Source organism: Idiotropiscis lumnitzeri, chromosome 8, assembly GCF_059441095.1.
Source record: "Idiotropiscis lumnitzeri isolate Australia: NSW breed Sydney's pygmy pipehorse chromosome 8, RoL_Ilum_1.0, whole genome shotgun sequence".
NCBI lineage: Eukaryota > Metazoa > Chordata > Actinopteri > Syngnathiformes > Syngnathidae > Idiotropiscis > Idiotropiscis lumnitzeri.
Genome location: NC_142398.1, coordinates 18,577,611 through 18,600,665, shown reverse-complemented (window position 1 = coordinate 18,600,665; position 23,055 = coordinate 18,577,611). Strand labels below are relative to the sequence as shown.

The window sequence follows — 23,055 nt, the reverse complement described above, 5'->3', positions numbered from 1 at the left end:
AACATTCCCATAAAGCCATGATACGAAATTTTATCTCGACCTAAAACCAACAAAAAGAAACCTGGCATTAGAGAAAGAAAAACAATAATGGGCACCCATACCGCCAAGGTATACAAAAAAAAATAATTTATATTTATATATATATATATATATACATATATATATATATATATATATACATATATATATATATATATATATATACATATATATACATATATATATATATATATATATATACATATACATATATATATATATATATATATATATATATAAACATATATATATATATATTAAAATATACAAAACAGTATTAAACAAAATAAAGAATAAAATGACATGCCAGGGTCGCTTTGGCTTCACATATTCTAAAATTGTAATACAATAAAATTCAATTTTATTTATATGATATGCCAATAATTAATACAATAACTTAATAGTGGCGGCAGTAGCGAAGCCTTAAAACTTTATCAAAACTACCTTAATCAAAATGTAACATTTTCATGTTCCTCAATACAATAGTACCAAAAAAAAATAGACTTATTTGTTGACCTTTGATTGCTTTTGGTGCCACCGAGTGGGCTCTGAGTGTTTATTTTGTGTATTGATTTCATGTGTTTAGGAGATTTAACACAACCTTGTCCAAATATTTTTAATCCACTTCATATAGTCTTTTCTTTGTCTGAGTTATTCAACCCCCAACAAAAATTATTACACTGGCCCATTCCAACTTCCGCACACTTGGAATAGCCTGTAACAGTATATTATGGCCTGTGTACATTAACCGTAATAAATCATTCTGTGGAAGCTGACATGAAGCTAAGTGTGTGCATTTGTTATCCCCGTGCTTCTCTGAGACCCGATGGAAACCAGATACACTTACAGCCTAAAATATTTTTGCCACCTTTTAAAACGGCTGACCCCGCCATGCCCTGGCCAGTGCATCATGAACTAGCACGGCTATGTCAGTGGTATACACAGGGAGCATGCACTGATATTTTCCCTGAGCTCAGCCATTCCACGGCCTCCAGCTGGCCGCACAGCTGTGCCTGTTGCATACTGCAAGTCAAACTGTTTCCATAACTCACACACTCAAAGTTTAGCAGTCGGAACCCTGAGCAGAGGGATAAGTGTGTCCCGAATTAGTGAAGATGCCAAGGGGAGCAGGGGCTGTTGCCAGGGGGAAATTGCCAAGGATGGGCGCAGGCCAGCTGGTGCTTGGCTTGGCTTTCGACTGTTGACATGTGAGCAACACACAAGATACGTGTGCACCAAAGTCTTCTTAAAAACCAAGACAGGACTAACATACCCGCCACGCCCATACATGAAGCGGAGTAGTGTGTCATATTTATTGATAATCCTCTCAAGACTTCAGGGCCTTCCTGCAACCTTCAGCCAATGTTATGTCTATTCTTGGTTGCGTCCTTTCACTTGTCTCCACACCTTGTTACATTGACTTGATGACTGGCAAACCATACTAGCTTCGGCTTTTTGAAAGCAAAGCATTGGTCATGGCAAATTGTATTGTGACAAATTCAATATTGAATGTTTTTAAAGTTAAAGTCAACCACCAAAAACTATTTGCAATAATATGTTCGATGTATACCTTCACTAGTCTATCGATGGTATTCTGATTAATATTGCTTTTGTGGAATATGCAGAAAAATCCATCCGTTTTTAGTCATCTTGGGGCGGAGGCGATTTTGTCGCTTTCGTCGACTGAAAATGATATCACAGTTGCTCAGGGCTCAGGTAGTGACCAATCAAGGCTCACCTGTTTTCTGAAGATGCGCAATTCTGATTCTGATTTATACACAAGAAGCCTGTCATTAGCCACGAAGGAATAAAACCATTTGGGAATATACAATAGTTTAATTAACTGCAATACACAAGGAATGAAGATTCCATAAAGTTTTATATTTATTTTTTCTGCATTTTGATAATTTCTCAACTGATCGGATGTTTTTTCACATTTATCAGACGCGTGTAAATGACCATTTAGTGCAGCACACTTGTTATATATATATATAAACAAAATAAAAAAAATGAAAACATGCACATCAATTAAAATCCATTATTTTATGAAAATTTAGACACTTTGCAAAACACATACGCTATAAAGACTCACAGAGCTGCATATTGTGCACTTCGGAAAGAAGATACTTTTTTTTTTTACAGAGCGCTTTTTACAAAGCAAGTTTTCAATTCAAGAATGACCGAACAAAGAATCACCTTGAGCAAAATTTCATCAACCTCTCAAAATAACGGCCTAAGTCATATTTTGACAGTTTTTTGTTGTTGTTGTTTTATTTTTTCTTAAACATCTCGAGATGCTGGCCACCTCTGCTAAAATCAGTGACATCCTTAGTTGGAAAAGATCATTCAATTCTAACCCCAAAATTAAATTATTAATAAATACAAGATAATCAGTATTTGGTTCAGTTTTTCACATTTTCTGAAACAAAAGAAAATGACTGAAGCCATTATTTTAGGAAGGTGACAGTATATAACAAGTTGGTGAAGTATTAAATATTCTTGCAAGAACGTTCCCTTAAATATGAATTCACACATCATTAAGTTAATGAACAGATGCCTATTCAACACAAGAAAAACTCAATAGCAATTTGCGATATTGCTGTATTTTCCGGACTATAAACCGCTACTTTTTTCCTAGATTCTGAACCGTGCGGCTAATACAACAGTGCGGCTTTTCTGTGGATTTTTCTTGGGCACTCTACAGTTCAGGAAATACGCCAAATAAATCTCTTTTTTTTTTCCTTCTTGGGTCTGTTCTGTTTCAATTAGCAAAGTTGTTGCCATGTTAAAAGGCACAGTTTTAACAATCTGTTTCTATACATTTATGTGCATTCACAGTACTAAATTGTTCTGTACATACAATAAACAACTCATTTTTTTCAACATAGAAAACTGCGGCTTACAGCCTGGTGCGGGTTGTTTATCGTTTTTTTTGTTTGTTTGTTTGTTTTTTCAACAAAAGAGTTGCTGCGGTTTATAGTCCGGAAAATCCATTACTTAATACCACGTGTAAAGTATTTAGACTGTCGCTGTCCAATTGCCTCAGATCATGCTGTAATATGATAACTTTATCTAGGATATTAAATTTGATTCCCTTGGAACCATATGACCAAACACCACCTTTGCCATCAACAAGGCACTTATTTTGCAGGTGAAAAAGTCTTGGCAGGGGGTCCATTCTTTACAGTTTGCTGCACAGCAACAATACAAGGTTGCAGAGCCCGCACAGGTGGTGTTCGGCAAAGATGACCTCGATTCTCAAGCTTTCAGGTTGTTACACTTTGTATTCCCTCAGTCAACGTCAATGTGACACGGGTTGCTTCCTGCTCTCTGCGCTCTGTCGTAAAGCCTCAGAAAGTCCTTAAAGCGAGGCGCGCAGCCAAGCCACGCTTCGCCAAAATGAATTGAACCGGTCAAAAGGTACTCATCTCTTCCGTGGGGAACACCGCACTTCGTGGGAACGTTGACACGTCCCGTCCAGCGCCGCACTCTGCCCCCGCCATTGGCAAACACCCCGTTCTTCTGGTGGAAGAGCCGACTCAGAGTCAGTCCGGCCTGGGAATGTTCATCGGTGATCGGCAGCACGCCTTCAAAGACGCCGCTGCCCACTACGGATGAAATGTAAAAATTAATAAATGTCTGCAAAGATGTCACCATTTAGATCATATTCAAGAATCCAAGAAAGCTATTAGAACAGTCTTGAATTAAATATACTTCATATTTGGTGATTTTGCATCAATTCCAAGATATTATTCAAGTAAATATCTGTGATAAGCTTCGCAAAGAATAGTAGTTGAAAAATGTGATTAATCATGGAATTTTTTGTGATGAATTAGTTGAAAAAAAATTAATCACTTGACGGCGCAATATATATATATTTATGTATTTATAAATATATATATGTCCAAGTGTTTAGCGTGTGTTAGCCATTACCTGGTAAATTATTTTTCAAAAGCCCTAGTGCAGTGTTTTTCATACACAGTGGTGTTTTGGTATTTTGGCACGGCACTTAAATTTTTGTACGTTTGTTTTGTGACCAAGTTCACAATTCAATTTACTCCCCTATCAAATCAAATTTCCACATTCAAGTGAATTGAAATGCCACTGATCCTTTCCAGCCACCTCAAAACTCCACCACCATTTTTTTGGTTAGATTTTTGCTAAACATAAACAGCACTGCGTTGTAGAGGAACAATTAAGCTGTGTACTCAGACACATGAAAACTAGTCTTTCATTTGCCGGATGTCTGAATGCCTCATGCTGGCATTATGCTGCCCCTCACAGGTCACTCTTGGTATGACGTCAAATTTGTGGAAAAAAAAAAATTCAGACACAATGAAGATTGTCCAAGTGAAAACACTGTCGTCAGTGTCTGAAGATGGTGAAAACTAAGCTTTTTTTCTTTGTAAATAATTCTTGACTCCAGCTTTAATCTTTGTGTGCGTCTGATATTTGTATTTACCAAAGTCACAGGTGCAAACAGCCACGAGGACTTCTTCGTCCGAACATGGTTCACATGTCACTAAAGTAGAAAAAAGGAAAATGATATTAGCATCCCATTGTTCCCAACCTCAACATAAGAGACCTCCGTGTGTGGTTGTGCTTCTTTGAACAGGGATTAAAAAAGTAAATGGTGCCATCACTTCCAGCGCTCAACCTCTAGGTTGGGAGACAACCACTCTACCACTGAACCATGCCTCCCTCAACGGATGACATTTGGGTGACCAACAGCGCACTTCCTCCCTTGCTGCCACAGTCATGGGTGGCCTCCCAAAAATGTTTCGATCTGAGGGCCATGTGCGCTTGATTGACAGCCGTCTGACTCTTGTGTTTGACCCCATTGCGACCTTTTGATTGGCTTATTTGTTTTCACAAGACTGGCTGAGACAAATTTGACAGGGGTAGGGGAGTCATTCATGCTGGCTGAAATGGGCAATGTGGCCTTTTGCTCACAAATCCACACAAAATTTGTCCTGTCACCTTTGCTCACATCACTGACTAGACAGGTCTTTGCAGAACAGATTAACATCGCATTCGAGATGATTAACTACAAATTGAGGACAAGTTCATTTTAACGATCTTTCGAAAACGAACACAATCTGACTCGTGAGAGCTGTTTTTGGAACAGCGACTTGTGTTTCCGATAAATTTCAGGAACGCATTTTTTCATTTAACTGTGCAAACTGAACAAAGCAAAGTGAGCTCACTGCAAAGTCCTTTAGTGCTATTGTGTGCTGGAATGCAAACATTGGACTAATACTTTAGTGCATCAAAAATACTTTTTGTTAATGTTCAGTAACGTCATAGCCCAACAGACCCAACCTCAGTGAAAAATCCATCCATGCAGCCATTATCTAAACCGCTTGTCCTCACGAGGGTCGCGGGGGTGCTGAAGCCTATCCCAGCTGTCTTCGGGCAGTAGACAAGGTACACCCTGAACGGGTTGCCAGTCAATCACAGGGCACACAAAGACAAACAACCATCCACTCTCACAAACACACCTAGGGACAATTTCGAGTGTCCAATCAACCTGCCATGTATGTTTTTGGCATGTGGGAGAAAACCGGAGTACCCGGACAAAACCCATGCAGGCACGGGGAGAACATGCAAACTGCACACTGAAAGGCCAGAATTGAACCCTGCACCTCCGCACTGTGAGGCCATTGTGCTAACCTGTTGTTCACTGTGCCACCCCCAACCTTAGTGAGCAAACACAAAATTTAACTCAATCATGTACTGGTTTTGAAATCACGTCAACCTCCAAAATCAACCACAATTTTCTGGATTTTTTTTTGGTACACAAATTCTTAAGGAGTCATTTTTACCCCTACTTAAAGAACCGCGTCTTAAATAATTTAATCTAATTTAATTTAATTGTATTTAATTTAATTTAATTGTATTTAATTTAATTTAATTTTATTTTATTTAATTGTATTTAAAGTTGAAGCATGCCCTCAAATGTTTAAATATTTTTTGGATACATTCAGCAGGTAATTTTGTAATGGTCTCTCTATATTGACAATTTTCACCTAATGTGTGTGGGTCTGGAATGTATCCCCTGGGACAAACTGCAAAAAACAAGATGGAATTTTCTTACCAAAACCAGGGTGAAGGTGCGGGTACAAGTGCACTCCGGGTCCTCGGCTGGACACCAGCTCGTACTGGAAAGCAGTTATCCTCCTACTTATGTCTGCCTGGTTGACGGCCTCCACAAACAGAGCTCCATCGATGAGACTGAAACAACGTATTTTTCCGTGCGGCTGTTCGCTTTCGGCCATCAGCAGCTTCAGATCACCAGTTCGCTCCAAATACAAGTGAGAACCCTTCATGACGACACACTATGAGTAAACATGCACCCAAATGGACACACTTTGTACAGTGGCACCTTGAGTAACGAGTGCTGCAACCAGGATCGTGCTGGCCACCGGGAATTGGAATTTGAGGAAAATGTGCAGAGTTTCCAGCACGGGCCAGGCGAACTGATGGCCTCCGATTAACTGTCGTAGTATGCCGTCCCCCATACGAACCCCCCTGTCTATTGTAATGCATTACATTTAGGCACGTGACAGCCGCGGTTGCATGCTTGATCGTTCAATCGCCAAGTTGAGTTTTTAAATGCTTTTTGGTGTCTTTTCTTGTGTGAAGCACACCGAGTTGCCGTGTTCTTGTGTATGAAATGTGCTATGTAAATAAATCTGCCTTGCCTTGCCTTGAAAAAAAACATAATCGGTCTGCTTGAGTGGAGGGCGACAGAAATCAGAGAATAGCAAAGTCTCGAAATGATTCATTGATTATCAAAAATAATTGTTGATTCACAATACCATTCCGTTTTTCTGATCAAAAGTATTACATAAATGTTGGTGTTTTTTTGGTGGCTGTAACGGATTAATGGCATTTCCATTCATTACACTTGGGAAATTTGAGCCGTGATACGAGTGATTTGAAGCACAAGCATGGCCACGGAACAAATGAAACTCATAAGTCAATGGACCACTGCATATAAAATAAAGACACTACCTGCGAGTGACGTTGGGGTTTTACACACACATGGAGACCTGCCATGTTTGTCGATGAGGGTTCTGTGTTTGGACGTAGGTTGATGATGATGGCACCGGTAGGGTAGAGCCACTCCAGCGAGCCCTGGGAGCAGCGCAAGTAGACCTGCTCGACATCTCTGCGATGCAACTCGTGGCTCAGGCCGCTAAGAGAGACAGAGCAGAAAAAAATGGTACTGATGTGGTCAGTGTGCACAAGCAACCTCAATACCCAAATGACAGGGGGTTATTAAATTGTTACAAGTCAGATAAAGGTTACAGCGCCACATGTGAAGTCCTGCCTCTCATTTTTTTTTTTTACAACTTTTGGAGGAGGGTAAGCGATCAAAGGCTCCATATGGTTTTATTTACTTAAGATAGGAATTGGAGATTACACATTCCTGTGGATTGCATTTTAACATTTTAGATTATCATGTTAGGTGAAAAAACGACGACAACCGATGGGATTTACAGGATTTGGTTAGAAGCGGGTTATCAAAAAATACTTTGTTATATATTAGTTTGATCTAAACAAGCACGCAAACGCCAAGTCATAACTTTGAGGTCACAGTCGGCGTGATATATAAACAAAAATATAATTAATATATCTCTGCCAGCCACATTGTGACCGGCAGAGCAAATCAATCCTTCATGTGTCAGATGCTACTTAAGTAACCTGTTATTTGACTTTTCGGCCACATTTTGTTTACTTTTGCGTCGTGAAAATTGTTTCATGTAAAATATGTGCCTCGGCTTAATAAAAAAGTTTTAAAAGTTAAAAAAGAAACACCGACTGTCAAAATCCACTTTCAGGAACAAAGAACGAAAACAAACGTCCCCTTCAAGAGCCTTGAATTTCTCCTTAGTCGAACATTCAAATAGCCTGCTCATTTAACTTAAAAGCGGTCCAGACGCACCCATACCTACCTTGAAAAAAACAAAATAAATATAAATAATGGCGTGAAAAGCCCAGAAGCTGAACACGTGCATCGTGTGTTCGCTCGCCTCAGCTCCATCCTTACCTTCCTCGCCAGCTGCACTGGTCGCTGGAGTACTGAGCCGCGGTCCACAAAGCCCGGTACACAAGCGCCATCGTGACCCAGTGCAGTAAAGCCCACGGCCGGATCATGCTGGCCTTTCGGATCCCCACCACGGTACGCTCCAAGCCTCAAGAACGGCTTTTCACGTACGGTGTAACAATTGATCCGCCTCAACTACATGGCGGGTTACAGGCTTGACATCGAGTGTGGAGTGTGCGCGCCACCAGTCTATTTAAATAAGTTTTCCTGCACGTGCACGATGGGCGCGTGCCAGAAGCTGACTGGACACGCGAGGAGCCGCGCCAAGCCACGCCCACTCCCTCTCGTGACAGCAATGCGTGTGCACGGCGCAAAGTTGTGCGCGCGCGAGTGTGGAGTTTGAAACTAGTGAGAAAAGTGAAAAGGACTCAGCACCAGCCCTCGCCGAGCTAATACTCAACCAAATCTAGAAGTTACATAAAAGAATAAAGTCAGCGCAGTGTTTCTTTCAACCAGTGGCCCAAAGTAGTTTTTCTCCTTAGTCGAACGAGGTTTATCACTTTTTCAGTCGGTGACCAGGCGCACGGAAAGGGGGGGGGGATAAGGAGGATTCAAAGGGCCCAGACAGGTGCCCAGAAGCGCCCCTAATAAAATTATAACCTTGACATAATAATATGACACTCAGTTATAAAGGTGCAAATTATCCATATATTTCATTTACAAGGTATTGGTGGCCATAGTAAGTGTATTGATTTAGGAAATTTTCTCATCGCCTCCCCTTCTCCATTTACGCCAAATGGTTCAGTCCTTTATGTTGAAACGTCAGGTAAGGCACACCATGTTGTGCTAGAATGCTTTGGCCTTGCAAGATAGCATAGCGTGAGGGAGTGGGAGGGTGGGGGTGTAGAAGAGACCAGGAAACAAAGGAATACGTTCAAAGGCCTTCAATGTCTAACCTTTACAAGCGACCTTCACCCAAACACACACGATTCTTATCAGTTGCCCTGCTTGGTGCAGGTTTATTTGGCAAGCAACCTCTGGGGTCAGTTGTCATTTAGTCTCCGTTTGTGTGTTAGTTATCCGGACTGCTGTCTGCAGAGAGATGGAGCGAAAACACAGAGCCAAGCTATGTTTACTCTCGACTTGGCTCTCTTTCATAAATTCTACCAATCTCGGTGGCCTAGACTTAGATGATTTGAAATTACTCCACAGTCTCCCCTTTGTTGTAGCGATCTTTTTTCTTGGTACGCATCAGTCTCCTCGTGAGGAAAATGTCTTCTCACCTCAGCAAAACATAAACGCAGCAGACCCTCCTTCTCCTCCATTGTTGTTATTCATTAGCATACGTTATTCTTGCCGCTAGTGATGGGGAAAATGGAGCTTCAAGATGTTTCATGAACCAGTCTAGATGGCACTGTTGGTTTAAATAAAGAATTTAAAAAATGGCAAGTCAGTGTGATTTCAGCCCAATACTGAACAGAGAGTGCCCTCTACAGGAATCCAAAAATACTACAACTGGTTCATGAAGCACATTTGAAGCTTCATTTACCCATCACTACTTGCCACACACTTGCTTTTGTTCTTGTGGACAAAAAGTCAACATTATGGGACCAATAAACGTTTAGGCTGATAAAAACACAAACACACTTGTTTCGATTGAGCATCACATGCCATTGGTGAGGCCAGCAGGTGCCCTTAAAACATTTTTGTATCATTTGTAGCAGAATGCAACACAAGACGGGACTTGGCTATTTGGAAAATTAGCATCGTCTCTAATACCGGTACTTGCTAGGACAAGTGAGCTCAGCCAATCACACGAAGCCTCGACAAACGTTCTGCTGCAATCCATCCAGCAGATGTTGAAATGCATCATCCTGGAGCAAAGATGAGAACTGGCTCAGTGGCAAAGAACCAAAGGAGGCAACATTTGCTCCAAACTATTAGTAGTAAACATCTTCTGATTTTCGTTATTCTGAAGTCATTGTTTTACTATTTTAATGAGAGACCACACAATGAATCCACAAATTAAAAACAATGCGCATTGGATAAACAATGGGGAGGTTAACCTAATTAGAAAAGCACATTGAACATATGTGCGTAAAACACATACAATTAGGTCCAGAAGTATTAGGACCATTCTCATGAATTTGCCTCCAAATGTTACCAACAGAATGGGGTTGAAAAATAAGACTGCCATTTAGGGAAAATAGACATTTTGTGTATAAGATATATTATTTTCATGGGCTCAAATGTGTTTGGACAAAATGGAAATTCTTTGCTAGATCTTTCACTCGCAATCACACAGTGGCGGACGGTCAAGACCTTCTTTGCTGGCCTAACATAATGAAGAAATCATGATCATATTCTTCACATTGATGTCCTATTATATCCTAGTGTTGAATTTTTGGGTGAGAGTTTTTATCCAATCAGAACTCAGCTTGCTCGTGTTGCCAGGCAGATTTCATGATCCCAGTAGCATGCACTATTCCTCCGAGGCCTTCAGATACAATCGTCTTCTGTCAAACCCAATGGACTTTCAGATTTGGTAGATAGTTGCGATAGTTAATCAGATCACGAGTTGATGACAGTAAGGCCTTCTCGCTGGCCTTACGTTGAAGGCGATGAACGCGTCTTGGGATTGGATACTCACTCGATATTGAGGGGGCAGCGCTATGCGGAATCAACACACCCGGTATTCGTAACTGGTGACCGTTCAAAAATTTGAAAAAATATATTCTTGATTTTTTTTAAACCACAATGGCTGAAGGAGGGAAAAGTGAGTATTTAATTGCAGATACACTTGCGAGGCCATTTTCAAGTCAAAATTTTCAAGAGAAGCTGGGTCGCCCAATTCTCGCTCAGTAGTGCGTAAGTGTCTTTCTGTTCCTTATTTCTCATAAATTCTGGTAATATGAGGGGGATTTATTCAAGTCGGACTAAGTAGGATTTTACTGAAGGCCTACGTATGAAATGCACCGCCCGCCAGTGCAATGGCATGTGTTATTTTCCTTAAGGTGACCATCTTACAGAAAACTAATAACATCATCAGGTCCAAAGAGTTGTGCCTATTCATTGAACACAACGTTGCAGTGTGTCCCTGCCGGCTCCTTCCAAGTTGCAGAGTGCAGATTTACAGAAAGACGGGAACACCGAAAAAGATTTGTGGGGAAAGGTCTGTTTGGCTCCAGGCAGAAAAACTTTCACGCTCTGGGAGGTAAAATAAACTTTTTTTTTTTTCTGAGGGTTTGCATAGCAGAGCTGCGCTCTCTTGGAGAGGAGATTGTTTCATAGGAGTCTTGGAGAATGCTAAACAAGCACAGGCCGTGTCCATGTTTGTAGCAGATGTGTCCGCGCGGTTGCATCAGACAAGGATGCCGCACCCATTCATGTTCTGATGGTACACGCACTCCCTCACATCTTTTAATGTTAAAAAAAGTTCAAGTGCGCAGATCAGAGCTGTCAATACGAACAAATTAAATCATAGCTTTTAAGATGTTTTGACCGCAATAAGATAAATAAGAAGGAATGGCGTTGGAGGGTTCACAGTTGAAGAGCTTATTCCATCTTCTCACCCTTAAGAGCACCACCACGGATACAAAATACATTTGGTAAGGGTATGAAATGTGCAGCAAGTTAGGAGGTCGTTGACAAAAGTTAAATGCACAGACTGACAAAAGTCGGCATGCTTCTGTCCAAAATTAACCCTCTTTGCATGCACATATGCATCAAACTGGTCTCATCACCGCATGTTTGCAAGAAACAGATAGTCCAGAAAGATATCAGATTTCACAGAAACCATGTGGAAAAAAATGATTGAACAATACACTTATTCATCCTTATCATGATGTTGCATGTCTCCACAGAACCATTTCCAGTGTTAGTGCAAAAATAGATACACAGAATTGAAAAAGGGTTCCTCCGCCCACAACAGCAAGTACTAACTCGCATTAACTTTCACGAAAAAAATAATAATTATTTCTTTTTCTTTACAGATCATGTAAAAATAAGCACTTCTCCTCAGAAAGTATTCCCTTTGTTAAAACACGAGCTGTACCCAAACAGAATCTTGAATAAATTGACGAATAAATATAAAGCAATTCAACATCAATTACAATAATCCATCATATTACACGGCTCAACTGGCCAACGTTACTAAAATGTAAACTAACAAAATTACTGAAACAAATTGAAAAAAACATCTTCTTAAACAAACAAAAAATGCTTTAAAAAAAAAGAAAGAAAATGAATTGACAAAACTAACAAGAATTATGGGGAAGTTCTATCCATTCATTATCTGTACCGCTTGTCCTCACAAGGGTCGTGTCGGGCAGTAGGTGGGGGACACCCTGAACTGGTTGCTAGCCAAACGCAGGGCACATAAAGACGAACGACCATCCATGCTCACGCTCACATCTAGGGGCAATTTAGAGTGTCCAATCAATCTGCCAAGCATGTTTTTGGAATGTGGGAGGAAACCGGAGTACCCGGAAAAAACCCACGCAGGCACGGGGAGAACATGCAAACACCACACAGGAAGGCCAGAGTCTGAATCGAACCCACAACCTCTGCACTGTGAGGCCAACGAGCTAACCAGTTGTCCGCCGTGCCGCCTATAGGAAAGATGTCCCTCATTTTTGACTCTGTCAGTAAATTTAATACATGTGATACATGAGCCTTTGGGGATGATTTTAAATCCACCAACCGCCCAAACCTGAGAATTTATCGATGGTCACATCCCAGTAAAAAAAGCAAACTGCATGTTCATTGAAGACTCTAAATTGTCCATCGTTTGACTTTGGGCATGAATATGAAACCTTGTGTATAGGTCTTTTCAGGCAAATTTAGCTCAGCGAGACTTAAGCTCCTCTGAACTTGAGCATCAGTCTCTCCAAGCCCCACCCCCAAAAAAAAAAAAAAATGGATGAAAGGCACCATGTGTTGAAAATCTAATCTGTCTCACTGTGATGGCCTATGACGTTGCTCCGAACATTCAGTTGAAATGGAAGAAGTCTATTCCTTCTTTTATCTGTAATGAGTTGATGTTTTCCTCTAGACCGCCACCTGTCATGTCCTAAACACAGCAGAAACGTTGCGCATGAGTGGAAAAACATAAAGAGAGCACGAGAGAAAGACAAAGCAAAGAGTGTCTACAAAATCTCAATAGACGTGTTACGGCATTTCTTCTAATAGCAAAACGAAGCTGTTTTGTAGATCGCTTGGTAACCTTTTTTCATTATGTTCTCATTGGAGTTTTTACATGCGTGAACTTTTACACCCATGTGAATACGTTTTTTGACTTCTACAAATCAAGTTTAACCTTGGCTTTGCGCAACGTGGCATTTGGCTGGCAAACATGGGACTGAGTTCAGGTGTTTATCATAGAAAATGAGAAAATGACACCGACTCCACGCCTAATTCCCATAATTGACCAATTAGTATGGCCTGCTGATGGGGTCAGTGTCGATTTGATGTCTGAAACTGGGAGATAAGGATGCTATTCGTCGTTTGGGAGCCCAAATGTTTTTTGGTTGTTTTTTTTTTTTTTTCTTCTGTGAGCATTTCACAATGCCCCCGCTGAACAGAAAATGGTTTCAAGATTGTTGTCAAAATAGATTTTGACGACAATTTAAAATGAGCAGATCTGTTGATGTTTCTACATGCGCCATGTGTTCAAAGATCAGGCCGCTGTCTCTAACCATTTCCTGCTGGCCTCCTGTGCGCAACGTCCTGTGCCGGGCACACGCCCTCGCTCATTATGTCGTTAACTCAAGATTGCAGAGCTGGGGGTCAGAAACCGCAAACACACAAACACACTTGCAGCTCACCAGTTTGACACAGATGATAAAAGGGGGCGATGCATCTTTGTAGTGCAGGACTGGGATTTTTGGCTTTGGACGTTCCTAAAGAATGCATCAAAAGAAAGATTGATGGTAGCTCTCGATGCACAGATATTAAAAGTTCTGTTAACCTCACCTTGGAGTCCTCATATGTGTAAAAACCCTTCTTAATCTTGTTCTCGTCCACATCACAGAAAGCTTTGACCTTAAAAAAAAAAAAAAAAGACATCAAAGCCATGAATTCCTTCACAACTCCCAATCGTAACTTCGTCAATTAATCCGTTATATTCTTGCACTATAAATATGACGACATACTTTCTTCTGATTTGTGGCGTCAAGGCAGCGGAACAGCTTTCGGCCCTGTTTCCCAGCATTCCAGATGGTGAAGCTCTCCCATTGGCTAATGACTCTCTCCTGAAGGAATCCAACTCGCAGGTTCCAAATGGTTTCCCTGACAATGGAGGAGGCATGAAGTGGGATGTGCTAAAACTAAGTATCTACATGCGTGTCCCTTTAACCCGGCTCAACAACACGCTCACATATTTCACATAACGCTCACACAACCACGCCCTCACATGTTAGACAATCATCTCAGTACGCCTTTGTCGCCATCTTAAGTTTTTTTAGAAAGCATTTCTCACCTCACAAGCGTGGTCTATATTTACTTGATGCGTGCGAGGCAGTGGAAGATGATGGTTTCACTTGTCAAAGGAAGTAGCCGATGGGGAGGGGGGTGTCAAGGAGTTTGGAAAGTAGGCAAGCTTGAAATAGGCTTCCCGAAATAAGACGGATACTAGCTGATGACAGAGAGGACGAGGCGGCGAAGGACGGCGTACACATGACAGATACTAATCGAGGGAAGCGCAGGGAGAAAAGGGAAAGAAGCGGCAGAGAGAAGTCTGACATTCCTGAACACACCCTGGCAAAATGATGAATCGCATGAGTGTGTTGAGCTGAGGGAATCTGGGATGCCAATGGGCAGCTGTGACTAGGTGGAGGAGGGGTGCACGGCGCAACTCACTCTTTCACCGAGTGTGAGGTGGCCCTCTCGTGGTAACGGTAGACCACAAGGCAGTGGTCAACTCTGGTGACGGGTCCCCCTTGACGAAGACTCTGGTAAAAGAAGATCAAGTCCTCAGGGACCCCCTGGAGACAGAGACGGGTGGAAGTGAAGCGGATGATAACAACAAACCAAAATATGAAAGACGCATGGTTTTGTGTTGATTAAAAGCAAGAAAAAAAAAAAAAAAAAAGGACCGCATTTGGTCACTCCTGCTTGGGCGAGACAATCTGGAGTGACAAAAGATGGCGGTGCCTTACCTTGCTCTCCTCGCTGAACCATCCAACAGTCGAGAACCAGTCTCTTGAGCAGAACCATGTGGGCATGATGACTGTTGGCCCATGTGAGGTGTACACCTAAAGTGCAAGAATGTCTTACGGTAACATGAAACACCAAGACATATACAGTATAAGATATCCAACACCAACGTTGACACTGCAAACTGGATTGGATATGCAAATGAAATACTGCTGTGAACTCAGAATTATAGTTCAGGAGCTAGACAGTCATTCATTGGGCACATATTGAGACAGGTAACAAAACAAACCGTCACTGAGGGGAAAGTGAACCAACTCCGCCTGCACTTGAGTCAGGCAAGTGAACCACTACATCAACAGTGACTAAAGATCATCAAATAGAAGATCATCCAGGTCAAAGGCAGTGATGGGGAAATGAAGCTTCAAGATGTTTCATGAACCAGTTGTTGTATTTTTGGACTCCACGAGATGGCACTGTTGGTTTAAATAAAGGATTTTAAAAAATGGCAAGTCAGCCCAATGTTGTACAGAGAGTGCCATCTACAGGAGTCCAAAAATACTACAACTGGTTCATGAAGCACATTTGAAGCTTCATTTACCCACCATCTTGGCTCCATCTACAGCTATGATCTGTAGTTTACATTTAAGTCACTGCAAAATTCTAATCAACAAAAAACTGACTGTGATCAAATTTGCTTGATGTGGGACAGGCACTGACAACGAAACAGATTGTGGTTTAAAATAAAGGGAAAATCAATTGGAGTGCAGTGCAGCATATACCTTAACATGAGAGGTGACCAGGCATGGTCCAACCAATATTTTGGGCTGATCACAGATGAATGCCAATGTTTTGGCTGCATCTCCTCAACACGCCAGCACCCCATTATGACCTTCCAAGACCCCCACCTCAATGATCTCCAAGCCCACCTTATTCTTTTTTCCATCTTTCCGTCCTCCGGGGTGTCCTGTGACAGTTGTCGTGTTGAGTGTGTGTGGGCGTGATTTCAGGTTAATCTCTTCCTTTTTCATTTGCCTCACTCAATTTCACGTGATGTGTGAATTTGTGCACTAAACCGTTTTATGTGCACACAATTCCATGGCACAAAGGATTGCAGATGAAAAACATTGCGATAACCTCAGTCAGCTGGACGGATCTGCTAAATATGAGCATGTGTGTGTGTGTTTATGTGCATCCACCGACGTACATGTGGCTCCTCTGTTGCAATATTTCAACACTTTGCAGATGTAAGCTAAGGCCAAATACATGAATCGGATGAATAAGAATGTGGGAAAGCATGAGAAAGTCTGAGGATGTGACTAGTGAGCAGGGTTGGGAAGGTTATTGATAACCATACCTAATGTCCTGCAGATGAACACTCAAGAGTCCTGCTCTGGATCAAGTTAAGCAAGCACCACCCTGAGTAAATCTGGTTTACGTCTACCAAGGCTCTGCTTCTTGACCCGACAAGTGGAGGCGAAGACGCAGAATGTGGAGAATGGGAATTAGAAGGAAAATGAGCTGTTTTAACGCTACAGAATGGAGGAGTGACCAGATTCTCATGAAACGCAATATCATACAAAGATCATTGAATGCTTGTTAAGGCATTACACAGACCGGGTGTGTGTGAGCAAGAGAAACCTGTCACCCTGGCGACCAAGTGTTTTGCTCACGCAGCTGAATGTTTAATATAGCTACATTTATTTATTTTACTTTTGGCTTTCCTGCTTTGTAAATTAATTTAATAAGTAGACACAAACAATGTTAAATAGTAATTTTCTAAAAGATAGTTAATTATTCTTCTGGGCACAGCAGTTTTTCAGGTGGCGTTAAATTATTGTGAGAATTATTGTAAGAATACATTCAAATAAAAAAAAAAAAAATGTTAAAAAAATGTTTTTTTTCCTCTCGATCCAATCAGCTGAAAATGCGTGATCGGTCGCGATTTCCGATCATGTGATCGGGATGGAGAAATCCCCTAATTCGCGCCGCTGCTCAGTGAGTGTGAAGTGATCTCAATGACCTCTGAAAGTCAAGCCCGTGAATCACTACGTTATAAAAGACCCATATTGTCCTGGAACCAGAAATTATGTTTGGATGATGTCTAATCTTAGGAGGCACTTTTCCCCCTGAACTACCTGACTCGTCTTCTACAGTTTTGTTTTTTAATTGGCTCACTGCGTTTGCTCCATATTCGTCGAGAGAAATAGACACCATCTGGAATAAACTTTAATATTTTGGCAGTGTGGATGTGAACGTCATGTACTATTGCTGCACTGTAAGCATACCCAGATGTCCCCTACAGATGGAACACAATCTATCTGCTTGGTTAAACTCAGAGTGAAGCTTTGTTTGCAAAACTAACAGTTCCACTACCGACACTTTCCACTATTGACAGATGGCAGCGCGAGCCGTTTCCTCCAGCGGGACTGTGAGTGACAGAAAGGTCGCCAGCGATCCTGTGGCTCACATCTACACCACTGGCACATTTCCGTGGAAACGGCAAGGGGCAGTTACGTATCCTGTTTTTAGACTGACCTGCTCGCAGCCTGCCACATGACCCCTTTGAAAGGCCCATACAAACAGAGTGCAGCAAGCTCAGAGTGTTTACTTGTGTGAGGAGTTGATCTTGAGTGATTGTGTTGATCCAGCGGGTGTAGCGTTCCGTAGATCCCTCTGGAAGCCTCCGAACTCTACAGCCTATCAACTATAATGAAAACACATATTTATGAGAAGGTCAACATGGTTGCTTTTCAAATAACCTTCGAAATGAGATGAAGTAATTACTGAAACAGAATTGCATTCACTGGTACACATGGAAATATTGTTGATGGTGAGAAGGTAGTTGTAAAAAAACAAAAAAAAAACAACATAATTTAATCAAAATCTATCTACAACAAGTCCAGAAAGTTACGTAAGTGTTCTGTGCTGAGTGTCTTAGCTTGTTGCTTGAGAAGGACCACGCAAAAACAATTTTACCAATTTCTTTTTAACTCATTTAATTCCAGACATTTTTACGGATTCCAGCATTTTTTTCTGGATTTTGACTTATTTTGCAAGGCCTTCAGAATATTGTGTTCTAAAGATATAAAAACATGGAGCTATGATGCAAAAAAAAAAAAAAAAAAAGGCTAAGACGTATAAATACGTCTTTGGGAGGCGAGGACAGTAATTTTGAAAACGTATACATACGTCTTACGGATTGAATGAGTTAACTTTTAGTGGGACATGGACCGGCTTGAATCCACAAAATCACGTCCTATTTTTAAAGAATGCTTTAACTTTTTTATAAAAGGTTTTCTTTATATACGTATATTGACATTTGCGGCAGTTGGAATCCAACGGAGATGCAGTTTCATAACCATACAGAGGCTCTTGTCGAAATGTAAAAAAAAAATGAAAGATTTTTTGCAGTTTGACTCAGAGCAGTCAAGTGAAAGATAATGACAGGCGTAGCAGAAAGGGACAAGCTGTTCGTGCAGGGCGGCAGGACTGCTGCCTCTGTGCCGTCTCCCCCACTTCCCTCACACACATGACCCCCCAACCCCTGACCTGGAGGGCCACAGAAAGCGTCAACACCGGATACTCACACTGTTTTGCATGCCAACACAGCCGCCTACATTGTGCTAATTTTACTAAGATTTGCATTTGACTCGCTTCCCGTACACACGTCTGCAAAACAAATCAATGCAGCGTGCAGACAAATTCGGCACCTTCAGGCTGAGGGACCCGTGTGAAGGACAGACGACAGTAAGTGAAAAAGACAGTTAAAAAAAAGTGGGATGACAAAAAGGGAAGGAAGTCAATGACAAAACACTTCTAGAAAAACTTACAGCGTTTGAGTGGAGGACAGATGCCTCAAACTGCAGCCGAACTCTTTGGGGCAACATGATGTCATCCTGCAACACACACACACACACACGCCCCCACACACACACACACACACACACACTATCAATCATTCACAATACATGTAAATCATAAATGTGAATCAGAATGCAAACTCAATAGAGGATGATCGCTGTTGGAGACTATGGTGGCTGTTCAAGAGAGTGATTGCTGTAAATCATATTAAACTTGATTAGCTCAAAGAGAACAAAAAGCACACATGAAGGAATCTGAGCAGATCGCCCCCATCTGGAACTGATTTTCTCTTAATGTACGTAATCATGCATGCGGGAGGAAAAGATCACACTTGTAACAACATTTAACATGTGCTCGACAAAGACTAAAAGGAACCCTTCTGCTTCATCTACTTCTGGACTTTGCAGGATGTGAACTGTGTCGAGCAGAGACGAAGTACAAGCGAGCTAATCGAGAAAGTACGTAGATTTGTGAGAATGCAATCGGACTGTCGGGCACTGTTTTTTTGATGGACACACTCCACTGGAAGGGAGAAAAGTCTTTACATGCAGTTAAAAAGCAAAGCTAAAAAGGAGTGATGAGGTTAACGTCGTTTGATTAGTGACAGAAGACTCCAGGTGGCCTTTCCATTAGAGGTTTTCAAGTCGGACTTCAGAAGACAACTGACGTTTTAATAGAACCAACATAAGACTGCACACACACTTACCGCATCCTGAAAGCACAAGTATTTTCCACAGCTCTGGGCTACAGCCTTATTTTTTGCATATCCCACTGAAAGAAAAAGAAACCCAACAAAAGTTTTTGTATTTTTCTAATAGGCAATGTCGATGACAAAAAAACAATTCACACGCTCACACTAGTACAATTCTGAAAATGATTGCTCGTTAAGTTTGACTTCACGCTAAAAAAAGATGAATTCCTAAAGACAAACAAATGGTTTACATCTTTGGGAACTGCGTATGCATAATCTGCTGACTGATGTCGTCATTAAAGGGGAAGTCAACCCCCCGACCGCACCACCCACCCTGCACGGTCCCAAAAATAACAGCATTTCCATTTCATTGTAAAAACAAACCTCCATCGTAGAGTAAATACTCGTTGCGCACAATGGGCGAGGAGAGCGCCACTGCCAACTACTGGAGAGGATGTGCAATTACACTCTATTGTAGTACGGCGGAAAAAAGCATGTTCCCCAGGGCCACTGTAACAATGCATTATGTGAAATATTATCCCAGAGTGAACAGAACAGACCTCCTTTTGGTTGGGCCGAATTGTGGCCACTAAACACAACTGAGATGCCCATTCCCTCCAAGCTGTGCTTCCAAGCGTCCACCACTTTTCTCGAGTCATCCTAGAGGAAAAATAAATTGATACATAGTGTCGATAAGGTATCTAGATATGTAACTAGATGGCTACTCTACATAGATAGATAGATAGATAGATAGATAGATAGATAGATAGATAGATAGATAGATAGATAGATAGATAGATAGATAGATAGATATGTGACTATCACTCAGCGAGATTTCTTTTTTCAACATTAAAAGAGAAAACACAAATGTGCAAATGTGAATAAATCAAACATACAGTGCTGGCGTCATCAAAAACAGATAATTCCATAGTCCCGGTGAAGTCTTGGTCCAGTATTGCTTTCAGACACTCATCTAGCCAACAGGAGGCATTATACATGGGCATGATGATACTCTGAGATACACAAAATATTCTCGCATCAGTATTGAATCAGAAAGCTACTTTAGAATCCATTCACATGTGAAATTGTGCTGCTACTCTTTTTTTTTTTTTAAACAAGGGTTATAATGTTGATATACAGCAAGCATCGCCTGGTCACTCCGTGGCCACCCCATTAAACCTCGGGGGAAATTCTGATATCTGTGATTTTTCTGCCATAGTCAGATCAAGCGTTTTCCTCACCCACCACGTCAACTGCACTCTTATGCTCCTCCGATCCAGTGTCTGCTTCATTTTGTACGGTGCGAAGGCGCTTTGGAGGCTTCATGTTCACCTCGAACTCCTCGTATGGACATTCCATGCTTCCTCGACGAATAGATGAAAGATTACGGGCAACTACAAACAGATTAGAACGGTCTTTAATTTATACTTTAAAACCGTTTCACGAACCGAACCAGTTCGGAGCGTTTATTTTGAGTAGTGGCAGAGTATTTTTCCCACTCAGTGCTATGATTTCCGCAAACAAGCAAATCCCAGTCTCTGATTGGCTAATCACAGAAAGATGACGACATCTGATTCGCGATTACTATTGTCAATCATAGAAACGGTGACGTCATTTTAAACGCCCAGTTTTATGCGTATATTTAAAAAAAGGAAATTTTATGTAACATTTTTCAGAAGGACTCAAAAAGAATCTACACATAGCTGCAGAATCCAGTCAAACATATCGCTAGTCTAAGACAGTAAGTGTGAAAGTCAGTTTTAACTGACCAAACTTACCAAAACAATAAAAAATACAAATGTGCTTCCGAAAAAGGTTTTCTGAAAACGTTATGATTGAGGCAACTACGCTATTACAACAGCAGCATCATAACATTTTACAGTTAACCCAAGGAAAAAAGTCAACTCAAAATAAAATAAAATAAAATAAAATAAAATAATGAAGAATCTAGACTTATTGGAATGCCACCCTAATGTATTTTTATGTGTTATTAACTGCATAAAAAAGTAAAAACCTGCTAAATAGGCAGCACTTAGCGCAAAAGGAAGTGCATTTCACACAATGGGGACAAGGACTCCAAGGCTCAATCACCTTTCGCCTTTGATTTCACGTGATGACATTAGGTAAATGGCAGGCAGCAAACTCCAGTCACCAGGCCGTTGAGGCCTCAGAGGTCTTTTGGTATGTCATCAGTAGGTAGATGAGGAAATAGTGTGAAACAGTTTGAGTACCATAGGTACAAAATCATAATACAAGTGACAGCCCATTTTATATTTCAGAGTATTATATCACAAAGCTGTATTTATCATTTAACTGGTCTTTGTACTCTGAAGTACAACATTTATTCGCTGCTGCAGCATTAAATTAAACTTCCATCTATCCATATATCCCAGCTGACTTTGGGCGGGATGCAGAGTAGACCCAGGACTGGTTGGCAGTTATTCCAAGGGCACATGTCGACAAACCATCACTCATATTCAGTCCGACGACATCGAAACTATATGAGGCAGACTCTCGGCCACTGTGCTGCCACAAGAAAAACAGAACAAGTGTATATATGTTGTCCCCATGCTGTGCCTAATTGTTTCCACATTGATCACACTGCCTTTTATCAAAATGTGTCTTTAAACTTGATGGCCCATCTTTTTGCAGGCCAGGAACAACATCTCCTGGGGAGCAAAGGCTGAAGCCAAACTTTGGAAATATACTGTCATGCGTGAGTGCATGATATGTGTAATCATGAGAACTTTTGGCGCGGTTGTACTGCAGCTTGGCCTTCAAAACATAGCAAGACTCCAGACAAACCATTCCAATTTGGCGCTCGACAGGAGAAGCAAACCAGATGTCTAATTTGAACTAATGGAGATGGACAGGAGCAGACAGACTTGAAACAAGAGCTACTATACTGATATACTCAGTAAATATGAATGTTGAATTGGTCACCATTCAGTTACAAGGCGCATGCAGACAGCCAAACATTCATGTGCTGGAGTCTCGGTTTAAGCTAAGAAACATTTTTTGGAACCCGAAGAAAACTCATGCATTAAGGGGAGATGGTGCAAATTCTACACAAGAAGGGGAAAGTTGGAGTTGAAACCAATGTACATAAATGTATCTTAAATTTGCAGTCTTACTTTCCTTGTGTGATTTCCACCTCGATTAAATCTAATTCAGCATATAAAATTAACTGCAACTAAAACATGAGGAAGGGCTACTGTATTAATTGTGGACTCAGTGTGGTCACACAGGGACACCG

General features: G+C 41.2%; 2 protein-coding genes across 5 annotated transcripts; both read right to left on the bottom strand.

Annotated features, from left to right (window-relative positions):
- Positions 1-1,855: 1,855 nt before the first annotated feature.
- metrnlb (meteorin like, glial cell differentiation regulator b) lies at positions 1,856-8,470 on the bottom strand. Its single transcript, XM_088302799.1, has 5 exons — positions 8,096-8,470; positions 7,057-7,240; positions 6,137-6,362; positions 4,502-4,561; positions 1,856-3,647 (listed from the first exon to the last, which is right to left on the bottom strand). Exons 1-5 carry the CDS (start codon positions 8,200-8,202, stop codon positions 3,331-3,333), a joined length of 894 nt encoding a protein of 297 aa, XP_088158925.1. The 5' UTR covers positions 8,203-8,470; the 3' UTR covers positions 1,856-3,330.
- Positions 7,092-21,328, bottom strand: qtgal (queuosine-tRNA galactosyltransferase). Of its 4 annotated transcripts, XM_088302796.1 has the most exons (13): positions 21,045-21,328; positions 20,696-20,812; positions 20,360-20,459; positions 19,815-19,879; positions 19,078-19,143; positions 17,856-17,951; positions 15,250-15,345; positions 14,951-15,075; positions 14,245-14,380; positions 14,066-14,134; positions 13,918-13,992; positions 13,053-13,163; positions 7,092-7,240 (listed from the first exon to the last, which is right to left on the bottom strand). In XM_088302796.1, the coding sequence occupies exons 1-12, from the start codon at positions 21,156-21,158 to the stop codon at positions 13,083-13,085; spliced, it is 1,140 nt and encodes a 379-aa protein (XP_088158922.1). In that variant the 5' UTR covers positions 21,159-21,328; the 3' UTR covers positions 7,092-7,240; positions 13,053-13,082. The 4 variants fall into 4 exon arrangements, with proteins under 4 accessions (XP_088158922.1, XP_088158923.1, XP_088158924.1 ...); XM_088302797.1 differs by lacking the exon at positions 7,092-7,240 and having other exon boundaries at positions 8,802-13,163; positions 21,041-21,328; XM_088302798.1 differs by lacking the exon at positions 7,092-7,240 and having other exon boundaries at positions 8,802-13,163; positions 20,696-20,772; positions 21,045-21,124.
- Between the last annotated feature and the right edge of the window lie 1,727 nt (positions 21,329-23,055).